Here is a 24,762-nt window from a genome sequence, read left to right as displayed (position 1 = left end):
CTATAATTATTTTATTAGTTTTATATAAATATAATCTATTTTATCAATTATTAGATATAACAACTAATAATACTAGTAATAATAGTTTAATATTTAGTATAATCTTATCTAAATTTCGGACTTAGCTTAGCTAAAGTATTTAGCTTTATAATACTTTACTTTATTCTGATTTTATAATAATTATTTAAAGCTAGTATTATATATTCTGTTTTACTTATATAATTCAGCTTGTAGTTAATATTCTTTTATAAAAACTTCGGATTAAAGCCTTAAATAGTATTATTAAATATATATAAAAGATTTATACTAAAAGTCTTAAAGCCTCTTCTAATATTTTAAAAATTCTTAAAAAAATATATTCTAGAAGCTATCTGTAAAAGACTAATATAAAAAGTCTTTACTATTTATAATAAAGACTATTTAGATTAGTCTTTTACAGACAGACTCTAAAGATCTTTTTTTAATAATAGCTAATTTTACTAATTTTTAATTATAGATTTGGAAGATTATATAATTTATAAATATAAGCTTTTAATATTATAAAAAATTTCAGCTTATTTAATAACTTAAATCAGACTTAGTCTATTATTTTTTTTTTTATTATAAAACTTGCTGGAACTTAATCTATCTTATAATTTATTATATATTTAATCTTTATTAAATAATTAAAAGTTTTATTTAGTACTGTAATTATAATAATATTAATTATTTTTACTTTACTATAACTAAATAAAAATAGATAAAGTATTTTTTTAAGCTTTTATATTTTTTTTTTCTTTTTATATTCTATTTATCTAAGAACAGTGGGCCTACTGTTTATAAAATTTATAATATTTATAATAATTTTTTTAATTATTTAAATTATTTAATCAACCGACTAGTAAAAAAGCAAGTATTTTAAAAAAAAAAGATTCTTAAAGACTTACAGAATATATATTAAAAATTTTAAAAATACTACTATTATATCTACCAGATAGAAGACTATATTTATATAATTATAATTATTCTAGACCCGATATTAAAGCTTAAAAAATTTAAAAAGAATATTTAGTTAAATAATAATATTAACTAGTATTATAAGTACCGAACTGTTTTTAAAAAAATATTCTATTTTTATTATAGTTAGAATCTAGTTATTAATATACTATTAACTATTTTCGGGTTACTATTAAGCCTGAATAAAGTCTTTTATAATATTTTTAAATATTAAAAACTTTTACTAGCAGCCGAGATATTCAAAAAACTTAAAATATATTTAAATATTAAAAATATATAGCTTATAAAAATATCTTTAATTAAACTAATATTATTTTAGATATTATAAAATATACTAATATTCTTGCTTACTAAAAGTCCCGCTGTAATTAGTTTTTTATTTTTTATTAAATAGCTAAAGATTTTCTCTTAGTTACTACTAATAGTATTAGTATTAAATATTTATTTAATAATTCTTAAGATATCTGCTACTATTATTAGAACCGTCTTTATACTAATATAATTAAAGTAGTAATACTTTAGATATATACTAATTATTTTACTATTAGTAAAAAATACTAGAATATTCTTAATAATCTTAATCCGGATTTAATTATTTTTATATTTAAAAAGTAAGAAAAGAATAAGATGATTACTATCTTCTATATTAATAAAAATAAGAATATAGATAATTTTAAAAATAATCCAAAAAATAAATTATTATTAAAAATAGAAAAGCTAGCTTTATCTAAATTTTTAAATATTATATATATTTAGATAAAGATAAAAACCCGGTTTTTTTAATTTCTCTGCTATTATAATCACTGTTTTAGACAGTATAAAAAGTAATATAATCTTATTAGTTTATCTAATATTAAATATTATTTTTTTTATACTAGATTTTATAAAAATCTTTTTTAAAATATAGTATACCCCTCAGCTCCACGGGGGAAGAGATTAAATAGATTAAATAAATTAAGCAGATTAAGCAGGTCAAGTAGATTAAGTAAGTTAAATAGATTAAACAGATTAAGCAGATAAATCAGAAGAATTAGAACTATATTATAATATTAAATAGATAAGCTAAATCTAAAGAATAATATTATATTATAATTAAAAGTATATTATACTTTATATATTATTTATATAAAAAAAATATATATATTACTAATTAATTTATAATTATTAATCTACCTGCTATATCTAATCTTTCTAACCAGCAGATATAAATAGTTAAAATAATAATTATATTTTAATCTAATTATAACCGTATGGTTAAAATTTTTTTGTATTTTAATCTGACCGCTAGGTTATAGCCAGGTTAAGGTTAAGGTATAACGGTCAGGTTAATCCACTCTAACCCGGTTTAATAAAGAAGTATAATTATTATATAATATCTATTACTATAATACTTTATATTTATTATAATAATAGTCTATTTTAAAGTTAATATAAATTTATTAGACTTTTAATCTAGATATTTATATTATTATATTGCTTACTTCTTTTTTTTTGTATAATATATTATTCTGAGATTTTTTAGAGAAGAAGATTTTCTAAGAATTAGTTTTAAAATTAATAGAAGACTGCTTTTAATTATCTTACTTATCTTACCTAACCAGTATATCCACTGTGTTAAGTAGTTCCTAATATTTTAACTCCGCGAAAACTAAAAAAACTAATATATATATTAATCTGTCTATAAATAAACAATAATATAATATCTGTCATTATATTATTTATTATTTATTTATTATTAAATAAAAATTAACCGCGGAGACTAATAATTAGAATAAAAACCAGAAAATATATATCATGATAGTTTATTTAGAATATATTTTGAATAAGTTATAAAAAAATAAGACAGCTATATTCTATTACAGAAAAAATAAGCTGGTTTTTATAAATCTTTTAAAATATAACTCAAGGATTTTATAAATAAACAGCAAAAAGCCTAATTAAAAATATTTAAAACTAAGCTTTATAAAACCACTCCGAGGTTCAAAGTCTTTTCTTGCTATGGTGCTCTCATGGTTCTCGGGGACGACTTTCTCCCATGACTGTTTTGTGTCTCGAGGCAGAGACGGTGGTGGAGAGAACTGTTGGAGTTAGGGCAACTAGTTCTAGTAAAGTTGTAGTGACAGCGGCTCTCCCCGCCACTCCTTCAGCGCGTATCATCCTTTGTTTGCGGTTCTTGTCGTACGCTTGAAGTGAATTACCCAATAGTTCTTTGGACAGAATAAATGCAAATGTGCGAGGGAAATACACGGGCGCCTGTCTCTGGCATCAGTATAGGCGCCAGACTCTCCCCCAAGTCATGCCTGCGTCACTTTTCGGACAGGACGGTAATGATGCCTCAGACACCAACAACCCATCCGCACCTCTGATGTCGGTCGATCGTTCATGCTCTTCTCATCCTTATTAGCCTAGGATCCTGTCATGGCCAGAAGCTATCTCGAATTCCGCTGCTATATAAGTGATTATGCTTGCAGGACGTGCGCTGCGACACTGCATATTCTTCCCCCACAATATCGATTATCCCCCCCGGCCGTGGGCTGCAATCCTTCCAACAGGAGTTCCTTCCCACGTGTTCTTAACGACGAAGCCATCATGCTTGATACAATTTTCTTTCGTCGCACTATGAAGTAATAAGTGTTCGGGCCTTAGCACTCAGTATACCTCACGACCCTTGCCATTTCCAATTGGCACAGAGTTATCTTATGAAAGCAAGCACATAGCTGGCCTTCGGAGTGTGTCTTCCAAAACCGTTGACAGCCTTCACTTAATTCTTGTGGACAGAGATCCCCGCAGGATACACTTCGCATGTGAACACACCCGTTGGTTGGATCAGCATTAGGTAATTGTCACAGTAAAGATATCGACGAGAGTCTGCTATTTCAGCTGTTACCCAGAAATGTTCTAAGGCACCATAGCGAATACATCATATACTCACAGGAAATTGTCTAGAGCAGTGTCTGCTGTTATCTCTCACCTCAAAGCCTTTCTCAGACATGGTAATTATCCCCCTCCTGCTGCATTGTCTCAGCGTCTCGTCATTATCGCACTTTTCAACGCGGGCCCAGAACACCCGGAGACTTCCTAATGTTATCACAAACTGCAATCACACCATTCGCTACCGTTATACTTGTGCATGCAGCTCGCAGTAAAAGTCTTCAAACTAATGCAAAGTTATCTCGGCAATTCAATCAAGTAGCCGAGGAGTGTTATGCTCTGTACGCTATCATGCCCGAAGTCGGCGGGGTCGCTCTTGCGCCATCAAAGTCGCGGATAGTAACATTCCTCAATCCCCGCATCGGAATGCCACAAAATATAAGTGAATACATCGACAGAGCTCTACGTGTGCCCAAATAATAGCAGCAGTCATTCAAAACCCCCAGGAACTCGAAACATCACACAGCGACCATGTTGTCCAATGCTTCTGACGATGGGCACATCCAACCGGCACGAACCACTGGCAGTGAAGACCCTAAAGAAGTCTTCATCAACGAGAAACCCATCCCTGGGAGAGGCTATGTGCACCAGATCAACCGCAATGCAGATACCACTATTCCTGACAATGGGGAGGCTATCCCAGGCTACGATGCCGATTTAATGCGCGAACGTGCCGCACTGAGTGCGGACGAGGAGAAGAAGCTCCTGCGACGCGTGGATTGGCATTTGATCCCGCTTCTGGCTGTTATCTATATGCTGAAAAGTGTCGACTTCACAAACGTGAGGCCTTCCATGCTAAGGGCGATTATGAGGGTAGTTCTCTGACGAGAGCTGTTTTAGGTCTCTTACGCACTCACCATGGACAAAGGAACCCCTCACAACATCTTGACTGAGCTAGGAATGACGAAGGATCAGTATAATCTGGTGACAGCAATGTATTATGTGAGAATCACCTTTTTCATAAATAGCTGCGATGCAGACTGACGTGTGTCAAGATCCCCTACATTATCGCCGAAGCGCCGTCCAATCTACTGATCAAGGGGGTCAGGCCCTCCGTCTGGCAAGCTCGGATTCTGGTAAACGTCATTGGCCCACCAGATATGTCTTACGTCTAACATAACCAGGTCTCATGGGGAATCGTTCTCTGTTGCCACGCAGCAGTCAAGAATCGGCAGGGCCTGTATGCTGTCCGCTTCTTCCTGGGGCTATTCGAAGCCGGTCTTTGGCCGGGGATTCTGGTCCAGTTATGTTACTGGTATCGACCTGATGAGATAGCTCCCCGGATTGTGCTGGTCACGCTGCTGGGGAATTTTAGCGCGGTCATCAGTGGTGTGCTTGCCTTTGCGTTCAACGGTGTGACGACCGGGGGGTTGTCGGGGTGGAAATGGTGCGTCCGGCAGATCCATGCCTGATCGATGTCCTCGAAGCTAACCTTGCGACTAGGTTGATTCTGACAGAGGGGATCATCACAATCGTTCTGGGTGTTCTCACATATGTTTTCCTGCCGGATTGTATGCATGCTCATTCATATCAACTCAGACACCGCTGACTGACTCCATCAGTTCCCTCTACATCATCCTGGCTCTCCGAAACGGAACAAGCCTTCATCCAAGCTCGCCTCCCCCGAAATTCTCCTCGAGCGCAAGAATCCAACTTCAACCTGCGCGAGCTGATTAACACGCTGCAAAACGAAAGAATCTGGCTATTCCTGCTCTGTTGGGCATTTTTCACTGTCGGAACCACCGGTCTCACATTCTATCAGCCCACTGTGATTGCTAATCTCGGCTTCACGCGAGTACACCCCAGAGTTAGATTTCGAACCGAAGTGCTGACCAATTTTCAAGCTCGATGGGCGAATCCCTCCTCCTCAACATCCCCTCCGCCGTGTTCGCGGTGATCCTGACCCTAGCGTTCGGGGTCTTCGCCGACACCGGAAGGATCCCGCAACCGGCCATCCCGCTCGCCTTCATGATAGTCATTGAGGCGTGCTATGGCGTGCTCTATGCATTTCCGAACAGCGGGGGTGTCTATGCCGCTACGATCATCGCGGGCGGACTTTCCACCGCTTGGTAAGCACGCTCCCTCCGAAACTCTTTGCCACTCGCTGATGGCAGCTGCAGGTACGTGATGATGTGGCCATGGCGAGTCCAGACGACGCAGGGGGCCACCGGCTCGGCGTTTGCGATTGCCTTCGCCAACAGCTACGGGCAGATCGGAGGCGCAGTGGGATCGCAGTTGTTCAATTCTCGGTATGCGCCGCGCTATACCACTTCCTTTGGCATTGCCATGGGGTTTGTGGGCATGGCGATCATAATGAATCTGATTACCTGGGGGCGTACGTGGAAGGTGGATGTCGATACGAGGAGGTTGAAGAGAGTTCGGCGGGCGGCGGCGAAGGAGAATCAGGCGGTGCTGGAGGATATTGACTTCCGTTGAGGGAAAATGGCTTGGCATCTCTCTAGCGAGATTAACGGATCGGTCTATTATGTGGAAATGGTTGAGGTTCTGTGTAGATAAGCAATTCGACAGGTGTGGTTCTATCTTGAACCAACGAAGCCTGGTGTCGGATGCTGATAAGGCACGCCATTGCGGGGAGAAATGCCCTAATCTACATTCATCCGTTTCCCCTCACGGACTCACCGAAGCCTGAGAATTGATTTACACCTTACCACCCCAAGATTAGATATCCTCCCGGGGGGACATTATTGCAGATTAACGCCTCAATGAAGACAATCGAGATTATCAACATCGCTATCCTAGCGAGGCTGGCTCTCGCTGCAATACAGCAACCACTCGCCGACCCCCTCTCCCACAATGCAAGAGTCAATCCCAGCACCGAGTCAGCACTCGACCAGATAATCACCTCCTCGCCTCTCCTCGCCTTTCACCGCGATATCGTGTCCATCGAATCCATCTCTGAAAACGAGCAAGAAGTCGGCGACTTCATCATCGACTTCCTTTCCTCCCACAACCTCACCGTCGAGAAGCAGGCCGTAACCCCAGAGACGGATGCCACCAGAGAGCGCTTCAACATCTACGCCTACGCAGGGGACAACCGTTTCCCCGAGATCCTGTTAACAAGCCACATCGACACCGTGCCCCCCTTCATCCCTTACTCCCTTCACCCCCCAGCCCCGAGCCCGCATACCGGGAAATCCGACCGAAAGGACCTCCTCATCGCCGGCCGCGGCACCGTAGACGCAAAAGCCAGTGTCGCAGCCCTAGTCTTCGCCGTCCTCGACACTCTCGCCACAGACCCGACGGCATCCATCGGCATTTTACTGGATGTCGGCGAAGAGAAGTCGGGCGTGGGGATGAAGCACTTCTCCGCCTCGGAGCTCAACCCCACGCCGTCGAGCTTCCACACCGTCATCTTCGGCGAGCCCACGAATGGAGATCTCGTGAAGGGCCACAAGGGCACGCTGGGGTTCAAGGTCGTCGCGCGCGGGAAGCCCGCGCACTCGAGTTATCCCTGGGTCGGGCAGAGTGCTATCCTCTCCATCTTGCCTGTTCTCGAACACATCAACTCCCTGCAGTATATTGCCCCGGAGGAAGGGGGGTTACTGTGGGGTGAAGTGCTGGGTAACTCTACCTTGAATATCGGGACTATCAGCGGAGGCGAGGCGGCCAATGTTGTACCGGCGCATGCTGAGGCCACAGTCTCGGTGCGGTTGGCGGCGAGGAGCCCGGAGGAGACCAGGCGGATTATTCAGGCTGCTGTGGATGAGTTGACGGATGGGGATGGAAACGTGTTTCTGGACTTTGGCGGTGGGAGTGGAAATGGGACGGTCGGGGCACCACCGCAGTTTTTTGAGACGGATGTCGAGGGGTTCGAGGTCATTGCGGTGAATTATGGGACGGATGCGTTCTCGTTAAAGATTCATGATCGTGAAGATGCGCGGAAGGTGAAGCGGTATTTGTATGGGCCCGGCCGGTTCGAGGTCACGCATGGGGAGAAGGAGGCGATCACCGTGCGGGAGCTGGAGGATGCGGTCGAGGGTTATAAGAGGTTGATTGCTGCTTCGTTGTGATCTCGTGGAGAATCATGTGCTGTGAGCATGTCCTGGTACACTTCTGGGTGTTCAGTCGAGGTTGGGTCACTTATGGATCATGCGACACTATTATTGGGGTCGATGATAAGGAAAAGTAAATCCACTCCAAAGCGCCTATATCCCTAGTAGCCCTGCCTGCGTAAGCAGCTTCATCACTGGTTCCAAGCATTCAACAATAGGTTCACCCCGAATAGCCCTAGAACGCCATCCTTATCGATACAAGACAGAAATATTATCAACCTCCTACCCCGCACTCCCCATAAAGCCTACCAGCGACCCTCTCGCCACGTTCCTGTAAGGCGTGCCTCCCTCCCCGCCCGCCACCAAGTGCTGGCCCCGGCTGGTGACGATCTCAATTCCAGCCACGCGCCACACTGCCCGGATAATACATTCCGTCATCATTTCGTCGGTCGCGAATGTCAGGATCTTGAGCTGGTCCCCGTCCTGTGGGTGGTTGTAGCGCTGTTTGCGCTCGTCGTTGAACCAGGTGACCCGCAAACCCTTGACCACCCATAATCCCGCTGAGTCGCCGCTCGCGCGGCCCTCCCAGGATTTCAGACTTTTCACAATCGCGGCGTCGTGGTCTGGATAGACGGAGAAAGGGGTTCCTGTGTTGCGGCCGTAGGTGTTGGTGCGGGGCATACTTGAGTTGGGGGCCAACGGTGTGTGGCTAACTGCATATCGTGGACTACGTATCAGCATCTTCATATTAACGGATGTGAAAATCATGTACTGCAAAGGAGCTGTTTCCGGGCACGGAAGAGGCATACTGCGTTGTCTGTTTATGAGCCCACGACCCCGCAATTATGCTGGCCCAGCTCGCCTCACTTTCTTGCTCTCGGTGTTTCATGCCATCATCCTTGTGGAAAGTACGTGTCAGCTGTCGAACAAACACAGCGTTGTCTTCCCGGTGATAATTTGGTTGTTTGTTGGTACTTGGTTGCTCTTGGCAGATAGTTGTTCTTCTTCCTGGCATGTTGGAATTAAGACCTTATAATTTGCGTAATTCGGATCTATTTGCTACAGTGAGCTTGGATTGTGACCAATATTATCTTGTCGCGGCGAACGTCCGGCAAGAATCGTACGGAAGATCAGATAACTTTACCGAGTTAGGGCTAGGCTGATGGGTCACTGAGGTTGAGAAGGCCAAGCTACCGATTCACAGATGAACTTATGTGTTACCGCATTCTATGTAGGGATAGAGGGACAATACCGGGACGTGGTGGCAAATTCGTTCCCTTCTCGATAGCACAATGAGACCAGAGAAGACTTTCATGGAATAGTGGCGGGGAGTCCCGATGCTGATAAGCATCCCCCAGTGACGAGGACCGGCTGCCAGTCTCGATGCCTAAGGCGTCAACAAAACAGATATCCAAGTGATTGGTGAGGCTAGCTTGGCGATGGCTTGTGCCCCAAGTATATATACCGGAGCTTAGTGAGATAGGCACAACCTATGCAGAGTGTGCGTTCGCTGCTGGAAAGTGGGGAGATCTTCTTAGTAGTGGTTAATTTATATGTCTCCCTGCGTAGAGCTTCGTGGCTGTCTAGAACATATTTATTGCCAGTGTGTTGATGCGAGAGAGGTCAAGAGGTATCACGGCGATCTTAGCACTGAGCCATATCCTCAGCTTTGGTTACATAATCACATGGCAAACCATGAATAGTACACAAACTTCCAAAGATAGACCAAGAAAGTGTTTACCGCTAATTTCTAGAGTGCTGTGGGAAGAAGGATCCGAAGTGCGCTCGGACGCTGTCTGCCGCAGATGCCGAAGGCTGGGTTAAGCGCCCGGGGTATTGCTGTCAACGCTATATCATGGCCCGAGCACATCAATTCCGAGGCTATCGTAGCCAGACCTGGTTCACCGATATCGTCCAAATCAGGAAGGCACACTCACCTGGATTGTAGTTGTGCGAGCATGGCGCCATTCAAGGACCCCGTTACCATTTACAACTTTGGAGTTATGGTCTGGTGTTATCTTGCGTGAGGTCAATCAAAATAGTCACATATTATGTAAGGCAACATAAATGGTATCATGTGCATCTTGCTACTGAGGTCTTTTTGGAAAGATGCGTTACCCTGCACAGGATTCTGGCTCAGATGAATCACGCTCAGAGACTACCCTGGCAACTCACTCACATGAGCTCGGGTTTCGAGCTCGCTCACATACGGACGCGCAGAAAGCTCGACAGGCCTCTGATACGATTTCGAGGGAAGCTCCTGGACAAAGCCTGGCTGATCTGAGGATGGACCGTGCCGCAAAGGTTGTCTTCTGCGCCGTCGAGAGCAGATGAAACAGAATAATCCCGCAACGGCGAGAAGGACCACCCCGAGGGTTACACCCACTCCAATCCCCACTTTGGCAACTGTCGAGAAACCAGTCGAAATATTCTTTGTTGCTTCTCGACGGGTTGTTGGTGGCTGTGATGGTTTCGTCACGGATGAGCGGGATTCCATCTTGAAACAGAACCGATGAGGAGGATATTGTGGTTTCAAGTGCGACAAAGTTGGTCACCAGGGTGATGACGTCTCCTGGAGAGACGGATGTCGCGCACGCATGCGTCCAATTATTGTAGAGGGTGAGACCGCTGAGACGGGGGAGACGAGGAAAGATTAGAATGACTAGGTCGCATGGTTTGATGAACCAGAATGAACAGGCTTCTGCTTACCTGGGGCAACACAGGACGCCATTACGACTCCCGGTGAGTGTCTCGCCTGCCCAGCCATCGGCTAAAGTCGCTGCTGTGTGCCAACTACTCGGACAGTAGTAGCCAGGGCTGCACATTCAACATGGCGGTCGGTGGTTAGGCAACACAATTCTAAGTATAATGAGCATACTGACAGTAATATGAGTACCAAAACTGAAACTGTGTGTACGAGGTGGCTGGAATGGTGCCTGTGGGATAGCAGGCCATGTCCCCTGACCACCAGTGTCCGTAATAAATTGTTCCCGCTGCTGCTCCTGCGCCGTCGTCGGCCGTATACATGGTCGCTGATTGACGGCATGTTATCGGAGGGGAGAATGTGTCTGTGTAAGGCCCCCTATTGTATGCCCCCGAGTATCCGGGAATGGAGACGGGTATCGATGTTCTTGTCGCGACCGTGGTTCCGTCATCGCCTGTAGCGCTCTTCATGTTCTGTTTTCACCTCTCTGAACCTTTCTAATGTGTTTGTTTCGGTGCTCGACTGACAGTGCAGGACAAAGCAAGCAAGATGACAGAATGTGGCAAGGATCGGAGGAAGAAGGCATCATGGAGGTTGATGTCCGATCGCATAGTGATAGCGTTGTGATTATATATGGTGCCAAAGCGATTGTAATGGCCATTTCAGATAGACGCCCTGGTGGATGCAGGTCAACTTAGTGCTTACCATTCATGGGACCCAGATTGTGCAATCGCCTCGAATTAAGTCATCTATTGGCCAAATAGCTTCCAGACTAGATATACTCGAACCTGTCGCTCAGCCGCGGCAAAGAGAAGGGCGCTTATCGATTACAATCGTATTCTTGGCACATCAGATACCCGCTCTCCGTCCATGAACACATGGCGACAGGTCAAAAGATTGACCAATGACGTGTGGAGTAGCCCTGGTTATAAGTGGCAGTATCCGCGAAGAAAGGTATTTCATATATGATCCATGATAGCATTATTGAGCCAGGGAAAAATGTAGGAGTCTGGGCTTCCGCACTGTACGACCATGTTCATGCCAAGATTGGCACTGCGTATCGGATGGATGATAAAGTTGGGTGACTGCCGTTATGATAATTTAGGCGACTTCCGTACGATGAGAGGGAGCACCCTATTCACCACGGGATTAACGCAAGAAAAGGCTGCGACGGGGACAACGTACGCAAGTTGGTGCCCGAGGCAGCAAGTCCCGTTATGCCTCAGGCAGGACTCTCCGAAACGGGCTAGTGCATATCCCCGCCGGCGCTGATGCAATGGGCGAGTGACGAAAACAGGATCGCTGGAGCTCAGTCAAACTTCTTCACCTTCTTCTCACGATTGCCAATTGCTTCAATCCACATCACAATGGCGTCCATCATCTCCCGCACTAGCTTCCGTGCTCTCACGGCTCTTCCCCGGGCCACCCCTCTCCCTCGTCTGTCGCTGTGTAGCCAGCTCCCTCGCATGCAGCCCCGCGTGCAGCCCCTCCCCCGCCGCTTCCTCACCACCATTCCCCAGGAGCAACCCCGTCTTCGCCTCGGATCGAAGGGTAAGTAACCCTCTCGCCATGAGTTGTTTCAATTGACCTACTCTGACCCATCGCAGCCCCCAATTTCAAGGCGCAGACCACCCATGGCGAGCTCGACTTCCACGAGTTCATCGGCAATAGCTGGGCCATCCTGTTCTCGCACCCGGCCGACTTCACTCCCGTGTGTACCACCGAGCTGGGCGCCTTCGCCAAGATGAAGGACGAGTTTGAGAAGAGAGATGTCAAGATGATCGGCCTGGTGCGTTACCACCCCCGTCTTTGCTCACCATGACCATTAAAATGACCACGCTAACCATCCACCTCACTCTCTAGAGCGCCAACGACCTCAGCTCCCACGACCAGTGGATCGATGACATCAACGAGGTGGCCAACACCCAGGTGCAGTTCCCCGTGATCGCCGACGCCGACCGAAAGGTGGCCTTCCTGTACGACATGATCGACCAGCGCGACCTGGACAACATCGCCGAGAAGGGGATCCCGTTCACGATCCGGTCGGTCTTCATCATCGACCCGGCCAAGACCATCCGGCTGATCATGTCGTACCCGGCGTCGACGGGCCGCAACTCGGCGGAGGTGCTGCGCGTGATCGACTCGCTGCAGACGGCGGACAAGAAGGGTATCGCGACCCCGATTGACTGGAACGTGGGCGACGATGTGATTGTGCCCCCCTCGGTGTCGACGGAGGACGCCAAGAAGAAGTTCGGCAACGTGCGGGAGCTGAAGCCGTACCTGCGCTACACCAAGGCCTGAGCGCTAAACCCACTGGGGCCGGACTCGGCTGAAACAGGGTAAAGACATAGGTTTCAGAGGTTAATGTAACATCACTGTAATCTAGACCAGATTTATACACGCGCAAGTTTCGGACATAATGTAATTCGGAACTAGAACTCAAGCCACGATGATGACTAAAGTACGAAGGGTCTGGGTCCCGTGATTGAGGAAGATAATCAGCCACAGCCTAACCTGATGCAGAAAGGTCAATTCCGCTATCTCCGCGCTAACCCGATCTAGCAGCATCAACACAAGGATGGCTGCTGGACCAATCACGGGGCTTGTCTTGCGCCGGTTTGTTTTGGTCGATGTGTTGTTTTTCTGGTTGTTGTGTTGATGGCCGGACGCCCCCAACTTTCTTTCCTCACAATCACCGTGCGGTTCCTGGCGATCCCGTCCAATCCTGTCCCTGGCTGGAGCTTACCTGAAACTAACATGCCTTGAATACTACCTAGTAGTTCTTGTATCTCGTTGGAATTTTGTTGTTGTTTGTGTCACCGACGATACTGAGACAGTCCTGACCTTCACAACTGTCAGCTGTGACCCGTGGTACCTCCAACTATCCATCCACAATATCCTATACGTTGGGGCTGACAGGGCAATCCTTCTTCCACAAATCTCCATTCCACTTCCATTCAATATAATCCCCCTACAATCAGCCGGGAGATCCGGACCTATCACTCCACTCCCCCTCCCCCCTAATTGTCGGGACATTCCCACCGGTCAGCCCACATTCCATCCAGATCCGCCGCCACACCCGATAGTCACCCCCGGCATTCCCTTGGCTTTTCCACAAAGGTGTCCATTCCCCGAACCAGACCGATAATACCAAAAAAGTCCGTGCTCAGTGCGGATGTCTCTCCACTCGGGCAGTCGGGATCGCCTGTCCCGCCGCTCCAGCAGCCCCAGCCGCGAGCCGCCGGAGGCTCCGGACTCCACCACCCCGAGCTACTACACCCTCTCCCCGCCCCCGCGCCTGGGCTACCGGGGAGAAGACAGCTACGTCTCCAGCCTGAGTCCCAGCCTTCCCGCCGACGTCCACTCGGAGGCACCGCGCCACTCCCCACAACGTCACGATTACAGTCCCCATGAATTTGACGACCATTCCTATTCCCTCGACCACGACCATCACGATTACGACCACCCCGACAATGCAGACCACCACCTGTCGGGGTCAACCTACGCATATGAACCGCACCAATTCCCCCAAGGGACCAACCCTAACTGGATCCCGCTGCGTCCGCATGTCCCCGCTGCGGACCAATTCGAGGCCGAGGCCGGCTCCCGCGGCCTGTCGGGGATGATGACCTTCACGGAGTCCGAGCGCGCGGCGGCAATGGCCCATCATGGTGACGATGAGCATGATGATGCGATCGGTGGGGATGTGTGTGCTCAGCGCATTCCGTCCCAGCCAAGGGAACGAGCCCCGTCCTCGTCGCTGGCGTTCTGGAAACGCAACTCCTCCCCGCCGGGCGGCCAGCGCCCGGACCGGGAGACTCGGCGCCAGCGACGGCGGGAGCGGCTGGCCGCTGCGTTCGGGAGACATGGGAACTCGAACCGGGACAGCGCGGCGCAGGAGCTGCTTAGTGGGGATGCGTTGGCGAAGCTGTTGGGTTCCACGGTCGGGGATGAGGATTGTTTGAGTCATCTGGGTGAAGGGTCGCGCGACGGGCGCGACGAAGCATCGGAGCAAGGGCACGGGCAGAGGCTGCGCAAGCGTCCCGTTATCGCTGAGCAGCCGATTATGCTGGCGCCCATCGCGTTGGATACGCCTAGGGCCGGGGCGCAGAGCAGGGTGGCGTCCGGAGCACAGTTGGAGCAGGGGATGGCGGAGGTGCGGCACCGCGGGGGTGGCTCTGGTGGGAATGGAGCAGACGGGGAGGCTGCGGAGGCGACAGACGGTATGCTCAGGAAGGAAGGGGACTGGGATGAGAGGAGTCGTGGGTCCAGGTCCACGGGCCGGGGAAGTGTGGCCAATCTTCCGTTCTGGAAGAAGTGGAGAGGCACGTTCATCTTCTTCGTGGTGCTGCTCGTGCTGGCGGCGATTGCTATCCCCGTGGGAATTATCATGGCGCGGAGGGCGGACAATGGCGGGAGTTCGTCAAGTTCGGACGACGATAAGCCCGCGAATTCTAACCTCGACGGAATCAGTCGCGATAGTATTCCGGTAGGTTTCTTGTAAGGAGGACCTGGGCTCGGGTGCTGACTTGTGTGTGGTAGGCCTACGCCCGAGGAACATACCTTGATCCGTTCACCTGGTACGATACAACGGGCTTCAACGTCACGTTCACGAATGCGACCGTGGGAGGATTGTCGATCATGGGACTGAATTCGACCTGGGATGATTCCGCCCAAGCGAACGAGAACGTCCCACCCTTAAACGAGTCATTCCCCTACGGCTCGCAGCCCATCCGCGGAGTCAATCTCGGAGGCTGGCTCTCCATCGAGCCCTTCATCGTTCCCTCGCTCTTCCAATCCTACTCCTCGAGCGAAGGCATCATCGACGAGTGGACCCTCTGCGAGCGCCTGGGCAGCGACGCCAACACCACGATCGAAAAACACTACGCCACCTTCATCACCGAGCAGGACTTCATCGACATCCGCGACGCGGGGCTCGACCACGTGCGCATGCAGTTCTCCTACTGGGCGGTGCGCACCTACGACGGCGACCCCTACGTCCCCAAGATCGCCTGGCGGTACCTGCTGCGCGCGATCGAGTACTGTCGCAAGTACGGACTGCGGGTGAATCTCGACCCGCATGGGATCCCCGGCAGCCAGAACGGGTGGAACCACAGCGGCCATCAGGGCAAGATCGGGTGGTTGAACGGGACGGACGGCGCCCTGAACCGCCAGCGCTCGCTCGACATGCACGACCAACTGTCGCAGTTCTTCGCCCAGGACCGGTATAAGAACGTCGTCACCATCTACGGGCTGGCCAACGAGCCGCTCATGCTGTCGCTGCCCGTGGCGGATGTGCTGAACTGGACCACGCAGGCGACGGAGCTCGTCCAGAAGAACGGGATCAAGGCGTGGGTGACGGTCCACGACGGGTTCTTGAATCTGGCCAAGTGGGACAGCATGCTCAAGACACGGCCCGACAATATGATGCTCGATACGCATCAGTACACCGTCTTCAATACGGGGGAGATCGTGCTGAACCATACCCGTCGCGTGGAGTTGATCTGCGAGAGCTGGTATAGTATGATCCAGGCGATTAATGTCACGAGTACCGGGTACGTGCCTCTCACCCTTTATCCCACTTGGAGATATGGGAATACAACTAATCTTGCGACGGATAACAGATGGGGCCCGACCATCTGCGGCGAATGGTCCCAGGCCGACACCGACTGCGCGCAGTACGTCAACAACGTCGGCAACGGCAACCGGTGGGAGGGCACCCTCGCCTCCACCGGCGACACGATGTACTGCCCCACCGCCTCGGAGGGCACCTGCTCCTGCACCCTGGCCAACACCTCCCCCGTGGGATATTCCGCCGGGTACAAGACCTTCCTGCAGACGTACGCGGAAGCGCAGATGTCCGCCTTCGAGACCGCCATGGGCTGGTTCTACTGGACGTGGGCGACCGAGTCGGCGGCGCAGTGGAGTTACCGCACCGCCTGGAAGAACGGCTACATGCCTGCAAAGGCGTACAGTCCGAAGTTCAAGTGCGGTGATGCAATCCCTAGCTTTGGGGATTTGCCTGAGTATTATTGAGGGGCTGTGCTCTTCTGGATGGGAGAGGGTTTCTGGAATGGTGTGATAGGGTATGCATAGATCTGTGGTGGACGTGGTGTTATAGCGACAAGTGTTATGTACATATAGGGATTGCTTTTGACCACGGCCTGGGTAGACGATAAATCACCTCCCTCTTTGACCACATTATCAAACGTATTGCACGGCCGTCAGGTGTACAATAATGACTACGTGAGGTTATCTGCCGAACTACCCAAGAACCACCGAGGTGGGCCGTCAGAAGGATTATCTGTGGACGTGAACAGCGTGACTGAAAATGATTCGGTTAGCACATGTCACGTAGAACTCTATACGACTGTTATCAGCTCGCTCGGGACTCCTAATGCAAGAAAGCCTGACGCTTAATTCCAACTCTCTGACCCTCTCAAGACTTCGTCTGCAGGTATGAACTCAGAAGCGCACGCATGCATGCGTCCTGCGTCGCTGCCAGGGCCTCTTCAACCTCCTGTCTCGATCGAACCGTTTTCAACAGTAGCTTCGCCACACTTTGATGATCCTCAGAGCCCTGTATCGCCGCCAGGACCAGAGCAGAATGCCCCTCTTTATCCCTCCGGCTGCTATCCACGCGAGGCTCCCGGAGGAGAACCCGGACGACATCGTCATCGCCAGCCCGCGCCGCAAGCATCAAGGGCGTATGGCCGAATCTATCAGCCGCTTCAGGATTGAGCATATCACCTTTCTCCAACAGCAACTTCACAATGCCCACATTCCCTGTGAGAGCCGCATTGGCAAACGGTGTCCGGCCATCTAAGTCCGGCCGATCCAGCTCGACGCCCGGCTGAGCCGCCAACAATCGAAACGTGCCTTCGTGGCCGTTGTGTGCCGCGGCGTCGAGCGCCGACGCGCCGACCAGCACGGCGACCTGCCCAGTCATTGCTCCCAGCAGTCGGTTGTCGACTGCGCCGGTGTCCGGGTCGCCTAAAATGCCGAAGTACCTCAAGAGCCGGAGATGCAGCTGGTGCGTCACCAGATCCACGGCTGCGCCATTCTCAATCAGCAGCCGGACGATGGACTCGTGGCCGTGTATCGCAGCCCACATGATCGGGGTCGAGTCGTCCTCGCCGCGTCGGTTGACATCAGCCTTGGGCCATGACAGGACCTTCCGTACGATATTTTCGTTCCCGCCGACAGCGGCATGTTTTAGAATCCCATGGCCGCTGCTGTCTATGACGTCTGTCTTGATATCCGGGTACGAAAGGAGGCGGAGGACGATCGCTTCGTGGCCCCTCGAGGCTGCCGTCGCTAGGTAGGTCATCCTGTATTCCTCAGGGTTCCGTCGGTTGATCAGCAAGTCCCCTTTCCACATCAGCTCCTCGACGACGTCCAGGTACCCTCGTTGTACGGCCATCAGCATTGGGGTTCGTCCGCGGTAATCATCTGCTTCGACGTCAACTATAGCGCGCTGCATCGCGAACCAATCGTCGTCGCCATCATCATCAACAGCAGCAGCAGCAGCAGCAGCCCTTTCCTGATCTTTCTCTGACAACCTCCACTTCTTCTCCCGCTCAATTTCCAGTTCTAGCAATTTTTTAACAACATCGGCATGCCCGCTACTCGCAGCAAGGAAGAGCGGCGTCTGATCGTTCTTGTTCCTGTCATCCGGCTTGAATCCCTCCTTCAAGCACCACTGCACGGCATCGCAGTGACCGTACTGTGCGGCGAAATGCAGCGCCGTGTTCCCGGTGTGCAAGCAGTCGTCCATGGTTTCGTCCTCGCCTACACTCTCGCGCCGAATGTGCTCGCACAGAAGGCCAAGGGCATCGAGGTTGCCGCCGATCGCCGCGCCGTGGAGGGTCAACCCAATCCAGCCTGCATCTTCTTCAAATTTAGGCCTCGCACCCTTGGCGATCAGAGTCTTCATGTCGTCGACTCGACACAGGATTCCCGCTGCCGTCAGCGCCATGGTCAATGGATCGCTCCACGCCCACTCCGCATCATCCTCCTCTTCTCCCTCGTCCTCCTCCAGCCCATCATCATCATCATCATCATCATCATCATCATCATCATCATCATCATCATCACCATCCTGGTCTTTCTCCACACCCTCCCTCTCCGGCTTCGTCCCAGCTATCCCCTGAAACATCGCCTTAGTAAGTCCCCCGAACGCGACCACCGCAGCCGCCATGCCCTCCGTGTACGTCTTGCGCAGCCTCTGAACCTCATCCCCATCCCCCTCCCCCTCCCGTAATGCATCAACCGCCGCATCCACGACCCCATTGACACGCTGCGCAAAATTCCTCGACACCTCATTCACCCGACGCCCCGCTCGACTCCGCTCCAAATGCCGGCTCAACAGTCTGCGGCAGAAGCGGATCGCCGGCGGCGTGGGCGGGTCACTCCGCTGCAGACACGCCGAGTCAAAGCTCTCGGTCAGAATCCGCGGATCCAGGAAATAATCCAGGATGATGTTGTTGAATTCCTCTGCCGTCATGAGTTCTCAGGTCGTTGGTTTACACCGAGTGGGGATGACATACTGCACACTAGCCTCAGCGCCAGAAAGTCCTTGACCTCGTCCACGGCCCGCGTGGAGGGCCAGTACTTGCCCCATTGGTTGGGCGGGGTGGATTGGAATATGACGTGGCGGATGAGTTCGGCTGGGAGGGTTGGGATGGCCATTTTATGTTGGGTGGTGGGGGTGTTGGTGGTTGAACATGAACACACGGGCTTTGAAATCTAATTTGAAATCTAATCAAGCACTCCGTCCTGTCCTGCCAAGCCACTGAAATTTGACTAGGAGATCCACTGTTTGCTGCCTCAGGCAGTGAGCTTTCTTGGAACGGCCCCCTCCCCGCAGCCAGCCAGAACCACAGCTTTCTATTCTGAACTAGGTATTCTCTTACTCGTTACCAACCTTCTACATCAATCATCGTCTGCACACAATGGGGCATGATATCATACAACATCTTGTCAAATCTGTTATGCTACTTTTTCCATGTCTTGTTCCCCAGTTTACTATCTGCGCGATTCGGCATTTGCCGCAGCGATCAGACAGATCTAGCCCGATCCATAGCTTGTTATCGCGGGTTTTGTGCAGCCATTGGCTTAGTAAGTAGGGTGTTTTGCCTCCCTCTGGTCAACGTGGATTTTACGACCAGCGTTCCACTTGACTCGTTCTGCTCGATGGAGGTTTGCTTACCAGGGGAGAGCCTGCGTGGTTACGAAAGCTGTACAGGCTCTGGGCACATTTGTATACAGTCATGTTCCCGTTTGTATGTATGTTAATAAGTACATGTACGTATTGCGTGCCACTCTTCCCACTGCAAACGAAAATAGGCCCCCCTGGAATGATAATCACGTCGACATTTATTGACGGCCGTGAATCCCCATTGAGCATACAGTGGCCTGCTGTGCGCAATCCTCTCCATTCTGTAGGGGATGAAAGACAAGCAGGGAGAAACCAAAAAAGCTCGATTATGGCAGCGAGCTCGTCAGTCTGGGCACGATTCTGATTTCAATCGAGGCTGGTACAGCATAAAGCATAAATCGACCCCCCTCTACGCTCCGCAGCCTCGCTCTTGTACCTTGGCAACGTCAACATCACCTCATGATAAAGATAAGAATCCTTACCTAGACACATGTTCGTTGTCTTCGTAGCCTTGTGTTGGGCAAGGGTTTCGTTCTCCAGCGGAACAACTACAGCAATAAAAGCACGTGATTTAGCGCGGGCGCCTACCAGGGCGATGGTGTTGTTTGCTTATCACAGCGCCGCGGATGGGAGTAATTTCTGCAAATTGGGTCAATCAAGTTGGAGCTAAAGCGGCCCTAACTAGAGGCTTGTATTATTGGCGCTCAGAGTTAGTGCAAACTTAGTGCCATGTCTTGTCTTGCCAGGGTACCATGTAAGCGAGTGGGAGTGTCTTTGATCAGTGAGACAAGTTCTGGTAAGGTTAAACTCATATTGGCTAAAGCTGTCACGGCTTGGCGCCTGGGCTAATTAAAGCAGCACCCACGTGCGAAGTAAGCCTGTAGGCATCCAGCCCAGACCCTGACTGACTGGTTTCCATGTCTCTCTCGCTCTCTCAAATATCACATCATACCCACGTTGCTCCGTCTGTCGCCCCACGTTACACTCTTCTTCCAAATGCTCACTCACTTTTATTTCCCGCTATTACTCACTTCTTGCTGGTCAACATGACTTCTTCTCGATATATGCGTTTTGTTCTTCTTACAGTCCCTGTCCTTTTCTTGATATTCCTTGTGTCTCGGAATTGGGATGCATTACCCCAACCATTCAGTCATAGCAAACCGGATGCCTCGTTAGGGTTATCTGAGCATCCTACGCCGCCACAAAGCAGCGGCAACGACAGTAACAACGACCACAACAACGACCATAGCACCAACAGCCAAACAGAACCGACCACTCTTCCTACCAATCCCCCCACCACCCTTCCCAACTCTCACCCCGACACCGTCAACGCCGCCATCGCCGGCATAACCGACAAAGTCTGGCACTCCTCCAAGACCCCCGAGCTGAGTGCCGACCAAACCGGCTGGATCAACAGCTGGCTCCTAAAGAACCCCGCCTTCCGCCACGAGCTCCTCACGGACGGTTCCGCCCTCACCTTCGTCCGCACCCGCTACGGCGCCACCCGCCCGGACATCGTCGAAGTGTACGAAAAGCTCCCCATCCCCATCCTCCGCGCCGACCTCCTCCGCTACCTGATCGTGCTGGCGGAAGGCGGCATCTGGAGCGATCTCGACGTCACCTGCGACACGGAGGTCGCCGCCTGGGTGCCCCCGGAGCACCAAACCTCCAACATCGACATGATCGTGGGGCTGGAGTTCGACTTCGGGTGGCGCGGCGCCGGCACCGAGGTGGCGTCGCAGTTCTGCAACTGGGTGTTCGCGGCGCGGCCGGGGTCCCGCAATCTGGCGGCGGTGGTGGACGCGGTGGTCGCCAAGTTGAAGGAGATCGCCGCCCTGAACGGGGTGGGCGTGGACCAGTTGACGCTGGAGATGTTGCCCGTCGACGTGGTGAATGTCACGGGCCCGAAGATCATGACCATTGCGCTGCTCGATGGGTTGAAAAGGTTGCTAGGAAGGGTGGTGGACGATCGGGATTTCCACGGTATCAAATCTCCGAAACTGGTCGGGGATTTGTTGATTATGCCGGGGAATGCGTTCGCGGCGGCGCAGAATGGGTTCCCCACCGATCAGAGTCCTGCGTTGGTGAGCCATCATTATGCCGGGTCATGGAAGCAGGCGGATGCGGAGGCTAAGGAGAGGAAAAAACAGCAGGAGCAGCAGCAGGGGTAGGATCTCCAAATGTGTATAATGAGATTAGGTCTTTGTATATGTAAATCTATGATATCCGAAATGCCAACATGGGAAGAATCTAAGAAACATCGCTCAGAGGATGACTTCCATCTACTCAATGTTATGATGCGTTGATCGCTACCCGCTGGCCTCAAGATGATGCATCGATGACCCGCTTGTAGAATCGTAGAATTTGACCTTGGCTAGAGCTTCAGAAAAGAAATTGATTTTTTATTCCAGATCGATCGGAGCCCATGTAGAATCATTAGCACTGCTTTTATAGACCTCACTCAACCGAGGAAAGGCAGCTCGTGTGCAGCTGAAATCAGCTGGCGGAGAGCATGATTGAAGTGACGTCATGATGCACAGCTCACTCTCACATCAGCTCGTATCTCCATCCGCTATCAACAAAGAAGAGTCGGTTATATAAGGCCTGTAATCCCTCCTCCTCTATGATTTTCATCGCCACTGAAGTTTTCTACTTCGAAACAAAATGTCCGTAAAAGTCCAAGCCGAGTCGGTTCTGTATGTAGTGGGCCTGGTGGGCATGCTAGGGACCTGGGGCCGTTCCGCGCTCGACGGCTCCACTGCGCTTCTGTTACGGGCGCTGGATGGCTCTAAGCCCTACATCCTTCCCGGAACGGAGGCCACTCTGCGCAGCACCTTCACTGGCATTCGCTACCCACTCGATTGCACTCTTTCAGTGCTAATTGCTTTCTGGTACGAGGCTGTCGATGGCTCTCACCCTGCTGCCTCAGCAGTGATTCTCTATTTCCTCGGACAGCTGTTGCCGTGCATTGCCATCGCCTACGTAAATGGTCTCCGGGGGCCGAAGCCGAGCCTTCTGAAGTATGTGCATCCCCCCGCTCTTATGTCTGTTGATGATGGTAACCGTCACAGAAGCTGACATCTATGGTCTGTAAATAAAGGCCGACCCTCTGGCTACTACTCTTCCAAGGCTGCACCATAGGCTCGACCGGCTTCCTATGGGCCCTGAACTACATCGCTACCTCTCCCACCGTCCGCCTCCCCAAGCAGACCAATCTCAACACCCTCCAGCATGCCTCCACCATTTCATCCTTCGCACCGCTGGTGAAACACCTCCTCTTTCCCGCCATCGTTCTCAGCTATCTTGTCCCCGCCGCCCTCATGACCCTTCCCGTGGCCAGAACAATCAGCAACAGCAGCAACTTCCACCAACTCGCCATCGTCGCCTGGAACATCTATCCCCTGCTGACACTCGCATCACTATACACCCTACGACCTTTCCTTAAGCTCATCGCCCCTGCGGATACCACCCAAACGACCCCAGCAACCTCCAAAAAGAACGAAGCACACATCCACGCCATCCGAGCAGCCACCATCCCCGCCCTCCTCTTCAGCACACTCATGCACATCTCTACCGTAGCTGTCTCTATCACCACCGTTCTCTTCCCGACTCTGTTCCAACCTGCCTACCGCAGGGAACTGCACCCGACCGCTATCTTCATCCCACCCTTGGCCATCGGCCCACAAGCCAAATCACCCGGCGACGGAGTGCGTGGGTTCTTGCTCTGGGACCAGGTAGCCGGGTACTCGACGGTCATGATTGTGGTGATGCTGGAACTGCGGAGTGCGTGGGCGGCGAAGGGGTGGGAGTTTCGCTGGCAGAGGATGATTCCTGTCGCGCTGGGAGGGTCGTTGTTGCTGGGTCCGGGGACTGTATGCTTGCTTGGGAGCTGGATGCGGGATGAAGTCTTGTTTGGGGGCTGGGGTCAGGAGTTTAAGCAGGTGAGGAAGGTGGGGTGAGAGATTGGGGTTTTTGGCGGGTGGATTGTTGTGGTTGTTGAACGAGATTGGAGAGAGACTGTCATATTACCGGATGGCTGGGGGTATTCGCGAGGATGTTGCTGATCAGTCCGGACAGCGACCGGCGGGATCGGGTTGGGCAGGGTAGAGGAATCAGCGTTGGGTCACGCATCTGACAAACGCTTACTCAATATGTCGATTATGTATGAGAGAGTGAGGGGGGTGTGCTTGGAAAATTAAAGGATTTGGAACAGTGAATGTATTATCTAGGGCAGATGCTGCTACCTGGTAAGCTTGTAGTCTCAGAGGGAACTTCACACTGGGAGGATGAGCAATGGAACTCGCTAGTAGTGCAAGGCTGAATCTCTCTAAGCTGGCTTGCTGTATCTGAAGTATTTTGATAGCAAATATCAGCCGAGTTTGATAGATACCGCAGAGATGGTGTTATTGTTGAATGAGCCGCCCTCGGCGTAAACCACGTTGGAGACGGCGGTGAATGTGGGGTTCGCGAATGGTGGGCAGGGGGTGCGGATGCGGGAGTCGATGAGTACGACTGCAGGGCCCGAGGTTCTCTTATGTCTATGTTTGATTGGGGAGGGTGTACCAGTCGGGTTAATGGACTTGGGTTGAGGAGAAAGGCTGGAGGTGACGGAGGGGCACTATGATGCTTGGTTTTGGCGGCATGCATTGCATGCGATCTCGGGTACGCAGTACATTAACATTATGGTCCTTCCCTCGTTGGCCAGATATTTTGCTACCCAGCGACACTACTTGAAAAAACTCCAAGTATTTCCCTCTTTCTAAGCACAGCAAAGAAAGCCCACGGGTACTCTTCATACTTATTTAGTTATCGCAGCCATGTTTGCTCTACTATGTCTTTCAATCATTAAGCCGAGTTTCCGGCGTTGGCTGGCCAGAGTTGGGAGCGATAAGATTGATAAGGATCCGGCTTGGCCGCGCATCCGATCCTTCCCCGAGCGATGGGGCAATTGATCTTCA

General features: G+C 50.2%; 9 protein-coding genes across 9 annotated transcripts; 6 read left to right on the top strand and 3 right to left on the bottom strand.

Moving 5' to 3' along the window:
• Positions 1 to 4,398: 4,398 nt before the first annotated feature.
• On the top strand, positions 4,399 to 6,363 carry BO95DRAFT_451651 (pantothenate transporter; the record flags this gene model as incomplete). Its single annotated transcript, XM_025588095.1, has 8 exons — positions 4,399 to 4,707; positions 4,768 to 4,869; positions 4,923 to 5,003; positions 5,052 to 5,314; positions 5,371 to 5,438; positions 5,490 to 5,718; positions 5,772 to 5,996; positions 6,048 to 6,363. 8 exons carry the CDS (start codon positions 4,399 to 4,401, stop codon positions 6,361 to 6,363), a joined length of 1,593 nt encoding a protein of 530 aa, XP_025444280.1.
• Positions 6,364 to 6,650: 287 nt separating this feature from the next.
• On the top strand, positions 6,651 to 7,958 carry BO95DRAFT_512909 (M20 family metallopeptidase; the record flags this gene model as incomplete). The annotated part of the gene is made up of 1 exon (XM_025591561.1): positions 6,651 to 7,958. One exon carries the CDS (start codon positions 6,651 to 6,653, stop codon positions 7,956 to 7,958), a length of 1,308 nt encoding a protein of 435 aa, XP_025444279.1.
• Positions 7,959 to 8,222: 264 nt separating this feature from the next.
• Positions 8,223 to 8,621, bottom strand: BO95DRAFT_461822 (uncharacterized protein; the record flags this gene model as incomplete). Its single annotated transcript, XM_025588858.1, has 1 exon — positions 8,223 to 8,621. One exon carries the CDS (start codon positions 8,619 to 8,621, stop codon positions 8,223 to 8,225), a length of 399 nt encoding a protein of 132 aa, XP_025444278.1.
• Positions 8,622 to 9,988: 1,367 nt separating this feature from the next.
• BO95DRAFT_409701 (uncharacterized protein) lies at positions 9,989 to 11,275 on the bottom strand. Its single transcript, XM_025584147.1, has 3 exons — positions 10,819 to 11,275; positions 10,650 to 10,757; positions 9,989 to 10,568 (listed from the first exon to the last, which is right to left on the bottom strand). Exons 1-3 carry the CDS (start codon positions 11,112 to 11,114, stop codon positions 10,112 to 10,114), a joined length of 861 nt encoding a protein of 286 aa, XP_025444277.1. The 5' UTR covers positions 11,115 to 11,275; the 3' UTR covers positions 9,989 to 10,111.
• A 698-nt stretch (positions 11,276 to 11,973) lies between these two features.
• BO95DRAFT_441023 (peroxiredoxin) lies at positions 11,974 to 13,053 on the top strand. The gene is made up of 3 exons (XM_025586092.1): positions 11,974 to 12,195; positions 12,252 to 12,433; positions 12,508 to 13,053. The coding sequence occupies exons 1-3, from the start codon at positions 12,012 to 12,014 to the stop codon at positions 12,943 to 12,945; spliced, it is 804 nt and encodes a 267-aa protein (XP_025444276.1). The 5' UTR covers positions 11,974 to 12,011; the 3' UTR covers positions 12,946 to 13,053.
• Positions 13,054 to 14,949: 1,896 nt separating this feature from the next.
• exg2 (putative exo-beta-1,3-glucanase) lies at positions 14,950 to 16,881 on the top strand. The gene has a single exon (XM_025592192.1). It carries the CDS (start codon positions 15,286 to 15,288, stop codon positions 16,678 to 16,680), a length of 1,395 nt encoding a protein of 464 aa, XP_025444275.1. The 5' UTR covers positions 14,950 to 15,285; the 3' UTR covers positions 16,681 to 16,881.
• Positions 16,882 to 17,263: 382 nt separating this feature from the next.
• On the bottom strand, positions 17,264 to 18,127 carry BO95DRAFT_349280 (ankyrin repeat domain-containing protein; the record flags this gene model as incomplete). Its single annotated transcript, XM_025582012.1, has 2 exons — positions 17,264 to 17,581; positions 17,687 to 18,127. Coding segments are annotated over 2 exons (759 nt in total), but the record flags the coding sequence as incomplete, so codon positions are not given.
• Positions 18,128 to 20,723: 2,596 nt separating this feature from the next.
• Positions 20,724 to 22,075, top strand: BO95DRAFT_441022 (glycosyltransferase family 32 protein). Its single transcript, XM_025586091.1, has one exon. The coding sequence runs from the start codon at positions 20,851 to 20,853 to the stop codon at positions 21,973 to 21,975; it is 1,125 nt and encodes a 374-aa protein (XP_025444273.1). The 5' UTR covers positions 20,724 to 20,850; the 3' UTR covers positions 21,976 to 22,075.
• A 393-nt stretch (positions 22,076 to 22,468) lies between these two features.
• On the top strand, positions 22,469 to 23,763 carry BO95DRAFT_451645 (uncharacterized protein; the record flags this gene model as incomplete). The annotated part of the gene is made up of 2 exons (XM_025588094.1): positions 22,469 to 22,824; positions 22,905 to 23,763. The coding sequence occupies 2 exons, from the start codon at positions 22,469 to 22,471 to the stop codon at positions 23,761 to 23,763; spliced, it is 1,215 nt and encodes a 404-aa protein (XP_025444272.1).
• Between the last annotated feature and the right edge of the window lie 999 nt (positions 23,764 to 24,762).

This window comes from Aspergillus brunneoviolaceus (genome assembly GCF_003184695.1).
Source record: "Aspergillus brunneoviolaceus CBS 621.78 unplaced genomic scaffold BO95scaffold_19, whole genome shotgun sequence".
In the NCBI taxonomy this organism is placed as follows: Eukaryota; Fungi; Ascomycota; class Eurotiomycetes; order Eurotiales; family Aspergillaceae; genus Aspergillus; species Aspergillus brunneoviolaceus.
This window is presented reverse-complemented; position numbering and strand designations above follow the sequence as displayed.